General features: G+C 39.5%; 1 protein-coding gene across 2 annotated transcripts; it reads right to left on the bottom strand.

Annotated features, from left to right (window-relative positions):
- Nucleotides 1-275: 275 nt before the first annotated feature.
- CMTR2 (cap methyltransferase 2) lies at nt 276-6,675 on the bottom strand. 2 transcript variants are annotated; one of them, XM_019757589.2, is made up of 2 exons: nt 6,549-6,675; nt 276-3,818 (listed from the first exon to the last, which is right to left on the bottom strand). In XM_019757589.2, the coding sequence occupies exon 2, from the start codon at nt 3,797-3,799 to the stop codon at nt 1,502-1,504; it is 2,298 nt and encodes a 765-aa protein (XP_019613148.2). In that variant the 5' UTR covers nt 3,800-3,818; nt 6,549-6,675; the 3' UTR covers nt 276-1,501. The 2 variants fall into 2 exon arrangements, with proteins under 2 accessions (XP_019613148.2, XP_019613142.2); XM_019757583.2 differs by lacking the exon at nt 6,549-6,675 and adding an exon at nt 6,365-6,501.
- Nucleotides 6,676-11,646: the final 4,971 nt, after the last annotated feature.

An 11,646-nucleotide genomic window follows, 5' to 3' on the forward strand; every position in this document is an offset into this window, starting at 1 on the left:
CCCATTTCTTTCAGAATCTACCTCCAGGCCTCCACACCCTCCCTGAAAAGAACTAAATCTACCCCATCCGACTCCCTCCCTTAAGTTTTCAATTTCTTTCCCAAAGTAGAGCTTCCATAAATATTACAATATTAAGAACTAAATTTTAATGAATACAAATCAGAGGAAATGAAGGAACATTAACTCCCATTCAACCTTCCTTTAAAAAAATCTGTTTCCAAGTTATATTTTTAACTTCCCCCATGATTCTCTTTAAAAAAGACGAACACAAAATCTCTCTGCTAATGACTTTATTCATGAATCTATAATGGAACTCAAAATAGCAAAGAACATGAAAAAAATTCAGATTAATATTTATCAACCAAATACATCAGCGAACACATCTATTTTTCATATAACTAACAAAAATGTCTAAAATGCACATGTAAGAATGTAATAATAATCTCCATTTTGTGGAATTTCAAAGTAATGAAGACTTGCTTAATAGTTTGCCAGAAAAGCTCAGTTACACTGTCAAATATATATAATTAAAAAGAAAACAAACATAACTGATAAAATAACCATCTCATGGTTAAACTTTCGGTAAAGTGCTACTTCCATACGGAAAAAAGAAATCAGTAAAGATTAAAAAATGTTAAATGCTGAACCATCATTCTGGAAGTGTTAAAATTTTTCTTCAGTATTTACTACATCACATTCACGTGTCCCTAACATGAAACTATAAACACTAATTTGCAATTTAAAAAAAATCTTTGTTTACAGATTATTTCCTGGAAGTTAGAAATTGCTACATTAAGCTTTTCATGATACAGGAGTATATTATACATAATAATTGTTCATTGTTTTAAACATGATCTTTGGTTTGAAGCTGTCCTGATATCCTTTCTACTTGGATGGCTGTGGTTAGTAAAATATTCATAAAACAGCACATGAGCTGCACTGGAACCATAAAAGTAAATTGGGTCAATGGCTTAAAGGCAATGAATGGTACATAGTATCAAGAAATCTGGCAAGATGAGTTCCTTAAATCCATTTCTGACATGGTCAGTGTTAATGGAAATCAGTGTTGCTCAGGATTGCCTCAACTCCTTTCATCAGAGACTTCTAGTAATTAACAGCATTAGCCATTGAGGAAATTAGCTGGAAAAAAAAATCAAATCTGAATGAAGGCACACAGGTACAAACCTTAAGCAGATAAATTAAGACCAACTAAACTGCATATGTAAGCATGGGCGTCTACCCCCAGGCACATACATACATGTCATGTTTGAGGTTGAATATCATCACTGTATAGATTCCACCACATGGAAAATTCTATGCCTATGGATGTATATATCCTGGGAACTAGCTGATGCCTTTCCAGAAATAATGAGACTTTAAATGATGTGAAAGTTGGCCTCTCCCCAAAATGAAAGGTTTTAAATTAATAGCAAAGGGACACAATAACAATGGAAACTGTAAGTCATAATGTTAAATCTCAGAAAGGACAAGTTCAACTTCATTACTGAAGGCTGCTGATGATTTCTTCTCTCTCTCTTCGGATAATCAAATGCAAATGTCTTTTAGCAATGGCAGCATTCAAATCCCACAAAAAATCGAGTAGTGCCCCCTTAAGGAGTACTTCCATCGGCACAAACTGTAAAATTTGCTGGGGTGCATCAGAGTTAAGCAAAGCACTCAACAATTCATTCACATTCTGCAGATACTGGAAAACTGGATTTGGAAGTTCCTGGTAACCAACACATAGTAGGACTGCACAGGTTTTCAGGGGCTCAGAGGATGTGGGACAAGAAAATGTGATGAATCTAAAACAGCTGTGAAGCACAAAGATCAGACCAGCCATAAACCTTGTAAAACAAGAAAGTACAGGCAAAATCATAACATCGCCTGCATGAAGCTGCTGTAATGAATGGAGAAGGCAGTCCAAAAATAACTGCTGGTAAGTTGGGTCTCCATCATGAAGCAATGAACAGCTAAAAGTCATGAGTTCAGTTGATTCCAAGAGTTGAACTTCCAACGGTATATGCATTTTGGTATCACAGAGAGTTGGAAAACCTACAAGCAGGCACTTTATTTGGTTGCTGGGTTCTATAACCTGTTCATCCTGAATGCACTTGGTAAGGCTAAACAACTCAGAAAGTATCAGCTCTTCAGAAAAAACATGACAAGAACAATGGTACTGCTGTTTTGGCCTAAACTTGGAATCTAAATTCAAGGCTCCTCCTAAAGACTTTTCAATTGCTTCATTAAGAGCCTTTAAAATTTCACCATCACAGAAAGGAGAACACTTTACTTTTGGCAGTTTCTTTCCCTCTAAAATATGCCATAAGTGACACTCAAGAGTGGAAGCTGTCCCTTCTAAGAGAGAACTTTGCCCAGGATGATATGCAGCATGCTCCTCGGCCCAACTATTAAAGTAGCCTTTGGCCACCTTATCTTTCCATGAAAGGGTTTCCAGCATTTTCCTCTCATTATAGGTTTTAAAATATCTGTTCCTCTGCCCAAACCATTTTGTATTTGTACTACAACCAATATTAGATTTTTTTACTAGCCAATTATTTCTGGAAAGAGGCTTCAATTGAAACTTTTGCATGAAATACTGAACAGCACAGTCCCTTAAATTATTCAGCTTTGCTTGTTCCCCTTTTTCCATGCACTCAAACAGACGAATGTTCTCAGAAATAGTCTCTAGCTGGTACTTATGAAAGAACACACAACATTCTTCATGTCTTTTAAGAAAAGATTCAGGAATCACATGATGGGGAAAGAGAGCTTTCCTGGTCATTTCAGTCCCAAAATTCAGCACCATCTTAGATAACAGAGGCTGGATTACCTCTCTCCCCTTATAGTGGAGACATACCACATAGACTTCTGAGTTTCCTGCCTTGCTAGTAGCAGGTTTGAACACATGGACTTGGTCAAAGGAACAGTTTAGCAGGTACATGAGGTTTATAGAACAATGTTCAAACAAAGTAAACATCTTCAGAACAAAAGAGCCACCGTTTCCAAGAGTCATCAGAGCAGTGACAACTTCACAGTAATGCAAAGAGGAGACTAAAGCTTCTTGTTCACCTGGGTTCCCTTGGCAATCAAAACTCCCATCTGCAGTAATCAAGTGAACAGTAGTCATGCTGCTTATGAAATTCTGAAGTCCAGTCAGGTATTTCAAGGTCATGATATCACCGGTGTTATCTGGACCAAAGTACCACCAATGCAAGGTATTTGCAATAAGTCGGTCATCCGTAATCATCATAAGATTGTCATTTGCTTCATGGTATGGATTCAGAGTATTAGCTACCCAACTCCAATCACAAGGGAATTGATGGGATTTTAGGTAGTGATTGAGACTAGCTATAAAAGCTCCAGGAGCTTCACAAAGGTGGAGAGTATTCAGATTTCCATTCTGAAAAGCTTCCTGAGGAATAATTGGAAAGCTGCACAAAATTTCATGAAACTTACACCATGCTTGAGTACAAAGTTCAGCGTTCACGGATTTTCTCACATGAGAAATTATTTTTCCAGCTCTATTAGTGAAAGAAGTGTGCTCATGCCACTCATCCAGTTTCTTATCACTCAGTAGGTTTTTTACTTCATTTAGGGAGTTCTTCAAATCAAGAAACGTATTAAATTCCGTGTGGTCACAGGTGAAAATCTCACTGGGATCTGGTAACTGCCACTCATCATTAAGTGGCTTGCCATAAGAAAAGTTCTTGGCAAAGAGCTCAAAAATGTCAGCAACAACATCTGGACTGAATGTCTCAAGACTTGAACCCAGTGGTGGCTTTCTGCACTTACTCATTTTCAAATTAAATTAAAATCTAGAAAAAGAAAACACATAATTAAATGAATCAAATTTATTAGTGAGTGAAATCTCATCCACAGCAAATCAAATCACACTCATGACAAAGTGCATAAAATGGGAAGGTTAATGTCAGCAGACTCCATTACATAATGAGGCAATCTGGAATAAAGAAAGAGTAAAGGCTTTGATATACAACAGGCCTGGGCTCAAACTTCTGCTCTGCAACTTACAGCTTAGTAAGTGGCCTTGGGCAAATTACTTTACATCTCTGAGTCTCAGTTTCTTATTTAAAAAATTGAGGTATCATTTCTTTAGATAAGGATAAAACATGCTAGCATATAATATATATAACATGTAAAATATGTGTTAGTCACATATAAAATATGTGTTTATGTTATCAGAAAGGCTTCCAGTCAACAGGTTATTATATTAGCAGTTAAGTTTTTGGGGAGTCAAAAGTATATAGCCCAGACTACCCATCAGTGAATGGCAGCTCTTATTACCATAGTAACCCCTCTAGTTGCTCCCCCAAGATCTCCACCCATGGCTGAGATACCACCCACAGAGCTCCAAACACACTCTTAGACTAAGATTTATCCCTGAACACCACCTTTGATCATTAGGTCAAGCTCTAACAAGCGACTTTTAGCTTTTTTTTAAAGGTCCCTCAGCATCTCACCTGCTTCCAAGAGAGGATCCTGCACCTGAACCCAATACTGGTCCTGCTACCAGGCCTCTCTACCACTATCCACTTATTCACCAACCAGAATTGCCAACTATGTCCTCTGTCCAGATCTCACTCTCTTGCTAAGACATAAAGGTAATACCAAATCACCTTTATAAGCTACCAACTAACACTCATTACCATCCTGCTTGCTTGTTAACTGTGGTATACTTGACTGGTTTGTCTCCTTCTGCTCAATGCTTAAATTGACCTATGGTTTACCCTTGCATGTCTCTAAATTACAGGTTCCTGCCTCATCTGATCAGTCAGATGGCTCCATGCTTACACTCTATTATTTCTTCTTGCCACTAAAACTTAACACACTTGATAGAATTTTAAACTGAAGAAATATCCTTACTGAATATACAAATTACAGTCACCCTACATTCTGTGTGCCTAAGAAATCGAAAACATCTGTCCGCTGGAGAGGGAAAGGGATATAAGAGAAAAAAGCATAGTTTCATGGCATAGTGCTGGAAAAGTTATTCCAGCAGATAGTGCAATGAGTATTACAATGGTACAGGTGACCCTTAAACAACATGGGTTTGAACTGCGTGGGTCCACTTACACACGTATTTTTTTCTGTAAATACCATAAATGTATTTTCTCTTTCTTATGGTTTTCTTTCTCTTTTTGTTTTTTTTTTAAGGAGGGCGCAGCTCACAGTGACCCATGCGGGGATCGAACCGGCAACCCTGGTGTTATTAGCACCACACTCTAACAAACTGAAATAACCAGCCACCCCTATGGTTTTCTTATTAACAATTTCTTTAGCTTACTTTATTGTAAGAATATAGTATATAGTATATGTAACATATAAAATATGTGTTAATCAACTGTTTATGTTATCGGTAAGGCTTCCAGTCAACAGGCTATTATATTAGTAGTTAAGTTTTTGGGGAGTTGAAAGTTATGCATGAGGGTCGGTGCCCTTAACCCCTGCTTGTTCAAGAGTCAAATGTACTTATTAGCACAATGTTAATCAACAGATACTTCAGTTCATGAGTTCTGCGTTTATTTAGTATAGTCAGTGAATTCTACACCAGTTTTCAAAAAGAATCTAAAAATTGACAACTAAACCACCATCCCACAAAAGCCAATATTTGATTATTAAAATGGAAAATAAAGGTAAGCTAGCATAACTACAATAATATCCAGATTGTACTCTATTAGCATTTACTTTGTACTGTTCTTTCAGCAGTTCAACAAGTATTTTGCCAAAAATGGGTATCATTTTAGCATAAAAGGTACTCCTATTAGGTTCTGAATATGAGTCAAAATAAAGCATTTCAACTTCATTCCAGCACTTCAAAGCAAAAAAAAAAAAAAAAAAAGGCATGTGTTTTAAAGAACATAAGGAAAACGTTCCCAGTAAGTGTTCCTCTATCCCTTTCACTGAGCAGTCCATGGAGCTTTGTGGCATCACAATTCTGAGACAAGGGTCAGTATTACCATCGTTATTTTGCAGAGTCGAGTAGGAAGTCAAGGAGCCCCTGCCGAAAGCCACAGAGGGAATACCTGCAAAATTCACGGGCCTAACACAAAACCCACAAAACCGCATCAACAGTTGTTACCTCTCCGATTAATACTTATAAAGGAGTTTCAGAAGTGTTTCTGCCAACTTCTCCTCCCGGCAACTGTGAAAATAATAGCTAAGTGGATCCAGCGCTTTACTTTGGGCCGGGGCACCCAAGATCTCCTTTCAACTGGTGGAAATGAGTCCCAAGCTCCCTTCAAGAGGCCCGGTCCCTGACCGGGAGCAACCTCAGTCCCACCCTCTGCCTCACCCACTGCAAGGTTGAAGGACGACCCTGGCTCGGAAGCCGGGCCTGGATTACCTTCGCTCACGCCCACCTCGGCCCCGAGTCTAAAGAGGCACCGCTTCACTCGCTCTCCTCACTTGAGGGGGTCATTCTCCACTTCCGCTACTGGGGGTCTACACTGCAGGGGGGGCAGTGGAGCGCCGGGAGACCGGGAAGGAGGCCCGGACCCGCCCTCCCGACACCGGGAGCGAAAACCCACCTCCAAGCCGCGCCGCCACCGAACGCCGGCAGACGGCGGCCCCCGGGCGCTGACAGACACACGGCGCACGCGCCTTGAAGCCGGGCTGACGTCACGCGCCAACGTCACGCACGCCGGCGACTCCAGCAGTGCTGAGTCCTCCGCTCTCCAGGTTTTGCCTCTCCGCGGGGTACTGGAGGTAGGAAGCAGCTCTATGGAAACGAAAGCCGGGCGCACAGGCGGAGCTTCCCTGAGGGGGCGGGGCGGGGCAAACCGGGGCGGGGCAAACCGGGGCGGGGCAAACCGGGGCGGGGCAAACCGGGGCGGGGCAAACCGGGGCGGGGCAAACCGGGGCGGGGCAAACCGGGGCGGGGCAAACCTGTCCGGGGCACGCTGGCTCCTCCCTCCTAGCTCCTGGACCCCAAAGGCTTTCTAAAGCTATTCGGTAAAAGTTAGTTCTTAGTGCAGGTTGAGCTAAAACTGATGCTCAAAACACAGTTATGAGGTTAAAAGCCAAACTGGGGAAACTGCGAGATAACACTCTGTTATACCATATGTATGTTTATAAACCAATAAGAAAAAGGCAATCTCAGGAGAAAAATGGTATGAAAAAGGAATTGGAAATGAAAACAATAAGTTTTCTTTTCACCAGATTTAGCAAAGATTTTAAAAGATTGATAATGGCCACTGCTGGTGAGAATATGGAGAAACAGTACGTAAGAATTCTGGTTGCTTCACATCCTCACCAACTTTTGGTATTGTGAGTCTTTCATTTTAGTTATTGGTGGGAGTTGGGGGCTTTTTACATCTGATTCTTAATAAATATTAACTGAAAATGAAAATCTGTGGATACTTTACTTTTGTGGGACTAAATAGTAAGTAAGGATATATGATCTCTTTAAACACAATCACTATGTTCCCTGAAATCTCTTCTTTCTTTCTGCTTAGAAACTAAACAAAAATTATTAGCCCAAATCATTTAATTTTTAAGTATAAATACAAGAATTCTAAACATCAGGTCATAAAGGCAGCGTTTGTCTATTTTTGGTCCTATAACATACATGCAGGACTAAAAATATGAAATTTTTTTCTTAAAATTTATTTTCCAGCAATTCATGTTTTTTCTTACATAAAGTTAACTAAACAGAGTAAGTCACTTATTAAATGGGGAAAAGTCAAAATGTGTTTTTAAATGTTATGAATGTTATTAAAGATTATATTTAAAATGAACTTTAAAACCAGATTGGTAATATAAGCATTAGTAGTATGCTGACCTAAAATACGTTTTTTACTTTAAATCACTTCTTTATTTTCTCCCATGTAAAAATGAGCAAAATGACTTTTTAAAAAATGTTTAAGGGTTTAAGAGAGAATGAGTATTACTGTGAGATGGGCTCATGAGTTTAACAAAAACAAAAAAAAGGTTGGGAAACACAGACACATGGAACAGAATACAAGACATGTCCCAGCCATGAAGCATTCATCATTCACTGCAGACACAAAATGTTTAAATAAGACTATACAACTAAGTGCTCTGTTTTTTGATATAGATTAAGTGTTGTAGGAATCTAAAAAGGGGAAAATAGTAGGGAAAAGAGACTTTAATTTTAAAAATTATTTGGGAAGGGCGAGTAGCAGCCTAGCTCAGGAAAATAACATGGGTGAAAAAAAACAGACAAAAGGAATGGTAATTGTAGAAAAGGGATAGAAAGTTAATAAGACTGAAATGCTATATAGTTAGTGTCTTGGTTTAGTCTGCTATAACAAACTACCATAGACTGGGTGACTTAAATGACAAAAACTTATTTCTCACTGTTCTGGAGGCTGCCAAGTCCAAGATCAAGGTGCTGGCTGATTTGATTCCTGGAGACAGCTCTCTTCCTGGCTTGCAGCTAGCCACCTTCTCACTGTGTTCTCACAAGGCAGAGAGAGAGAAAGCAAGCTCTTTGGTCTCTTCTCATAAGGGCACTAATCCCTTCATGGGGACCCCACCCTTTTGACCTCCTATAAACCTAACTCTCTCCAAAGGCTCTGTCTCCAAATAGCATTGCATTGGGGTTTAGGGTTTCAACATATGAATTTTGTGGGGACACAAATCAGTCCATCGTAGGTAGTGAAGAGCCAGAGTATAGAGGAACGTGGAAGCCAAACTGAGGTACCAGAATCTGCTGCAATAGGAAGTGGTTAAGAGGGAAGGAAATGATCAACTTTGGTTCTTTATAATTATAGAGTTAGGGATGATAGTGAAATAGTCAAGTGGAAATATCCAGAAGGGAGTTAGAAATCAATAGGTGGCTGAAGTTCAGGTGAAAAAAACAAGTAACACTCAACCCTGTGAATTTGTAAGTACTTGATTATTATTTATTATTAACAGTCATTATGATACTTAATTTAGAAGTGATATCAATACCAAAAGTTGCTAATAGTCTGGCCCTGGGGGTTCTTCCTGTTAATAGCTCACCTAATAGTGTCCCCTTAAGATCAATGTGGCTTCTCTTTTGAATAGCTAAGTACATCAGCTCTGGCATCTGGATACCTGGGTTAAAATCTCCACCTGCTAGCTACGTGCCCTTGGGCAAGGAAGACCTCCAAGGGTAGCGCTGAGAATTACAGAATGATTATAAAGTGCTTAGCCAGTATCTGATAAATGTTAGCTGCTCCTGAAAAATATCTGCTTTTTTCTGGAAGATAGCATGCTAAATTCAAACCCTCCTTTCAGAGATGTCCTTCTTTTGCTATTTCTTTTTATATTCAAAATCCTTAATAGAAGAAGGAAAGAGGGAGGGAGACTAAGGAGAAGAAACAGAAAAAAGAGAAGACAGTTGAGACCAAATTATTTCCTATCTGCCACTGAGGTGTCAGATGTATCTGCCTTCTGTCTTCTACAATTTGGGCAGGCTCCAAAGAGCAGAAAGAAGACCAGCTGCAAAATGAATGAACACATGGATCAACATGGATGCATTTCAAAAACATAATGTGGAATGATAAAGGCAAGTTGCAGAACAGTTTTACGTTGCCTTACCATGTATGAAATGTTTCAAAACACACAAAACTATTCTGCGTAATGTTTATTGGTATAAACGTGGTAAAAATATAAAAATACTAATGAGGAAGATACCCACTAACTTCTGGAGAGTGGTAAGCTTTGGGAGGGGAGAGGGGATGGGAACGAGGCACAAAAGGGACATCAACTGTATCTGGAATGTTTTTATTTTTATTATGCTCTGAAGCAATGGCAAAATATTAGCACTTTTAAAATCTAGGTAATGGACACACGGGTATGATATTATTCTCTTTTCTGAATATTTGAAATCTTTCCTTGAAACTTTAAACATAGAAAGGAGGACTGCCTGCCTCGTTCTTAAATCTCTGCAAACTCCCGTATACTTTAGAAATCCTGTTGTTCGGTTAAATCCCATGTACGATTTTCAGGAATGAGCATGCTTCTCAGATACAATTTGAAAAAAGTATAATAAATCTATTAAAAATAGCTTATGTTTTGTGCTATGTTTACATTACCAAAATAGATGTCAAATTCTGATATCTGTGTTAAATTACACATATTACCGTATTATTAGGTTTTTATTTCATTTTATTAACGACTGGTAGCAATAACACATCACATTTTGGGTGTGCTTTGTAGTTAACAAATTGCTTGTGTATACCTTAAGATTGTTTGTAGATACCTTAAGGTCACCAATAGGTTTCATCTCGGGCAAATTCCAACTGATTGATGGTAGCTGCCCGGATTGATGGTGGCTGCTCAGTTAAAATAGTTGTGAAAGCACTTCTGAGCTCCACAGGGAGGGCAGTGACCAGCTAGGAAGGTGTGTCAAGGGCAGGGTGGTAAAATGGTGCCCTGTGTGTCCCTCTGATATTCCTGACTCTTTCCTGATTCTCCTCTGCCTCTCACTGCTCCTTCTCCATCTCTCTTCATTTACCCCTTCTGTCATGGTGTTTCCAAGAATTTCCCCTCCCTGATTACCGTTGACCTTTACTCATGCTGCAATAATCCCGACTGATTTCATTCTCATCCACCGCTTCCTTATATGCAGATGAGTCCCTCCTCCTCTGTTTTTCTGTGAAGCCTTCCCAGCCCCATGTGGCCCAGATGAGACACTTCCCCTTTCTCCCCTTGGCGCACACAGAGCATTTATCTCTAAGTATTCCAACTATTTGTTTACCCATCTATCTCTGCTGTGGGCTTTGAAAGGACAAGTTTGGATCTTATTGATCTCTGCACTCCCAACTTTTGGCACACAGTAAGTAATCAATAAGTGTTTTTTAAATGAAAGAATGATTTAATGAATGGTGTCCTTATTTTGCAGAAAAGGAAACAGACTCAGAAGTTGGGATTTTTCTCAAGGGTATCCTTCCTCCAAAACCTTCCCATTTTTCCTCTAGAACTGGATTGACAAACATGTTCTGTAAAAGGGCCAGATAGTAAATATTTTCAGCTTTGGGGGCCGTAAGGCCTCTGTCACAACCTCTCCACTCTGATGTTGTTGCTGGAAAGATATGGCTATATTGCAATAAAACTTTATTACAGAAACTAGCAGTGGGTTGGATTTGGCCTCTGGGACTTGTGGACTTTGCTGTAGAAGATGGTAAAGACACTTCTACACGTCTAGTTTCTTTGTTTAACATCTTCTCTGCCTGAACCCAAATCCCAGGATCCCAATTCCGATAGGTCTACAGTCCCTGTGGTCTCTCATAAATCCAAGCCACGGAGTTGAGGAAGGCTCATGAAAGAACTGGTTTCAGAGCTGAAACCAGGAGGGACCAGAGGAATTTGTTGACATGGCTTTTAAGAGGAATTCAAGCCCAGCTTATCCACATCCACCTGGATCATTCATTTTGAACACTCTTGAGATTTTAAAAAGAAAAGAGGGCCATTTCTTGGGTACAGTGGACCCAAAAAAAATGGAGCAAATAACTCCCTTTCATTCCCTCACTCCCTTTCTATGTTTCCAAATGACTAGTTTCTTTCTCTTTCCCAGGGACTATTTCAAACCTCACCTCCTTCTTCACAAAGGAAATAGAAGCCATCAAAAGAGAACTCTTTCAGAATTCTGCCACTCATCACTAATGTATCTACATCTATACCCACTCTCTTCTT

Source organism: Rhinolophus sinicus, linkage group LG11 (assembly GCF_036562045.2).
Source record: "Rhinolophus sinicus isolate RSC01 linkage group LG11, ASM3656204v1, whole genome shotgun sequence".
Taxonomy (NCBI): domain Eukaryota; kingdom Metazoa; phylum Chordata; class Mammalia; order Chiroptera; family Rhinolophidae; genus Rhinolophus; species Rhinolophus sinicus.

Coding starts and splice junctions, on each gene's coding strand:
- CMTR2 (XM_019757589.2), bottom strand. CDS start 3,799: ATGAGTAAGTGCAGAAAGCCACCACTGGGTTCAAGTCTTGAGACATTC.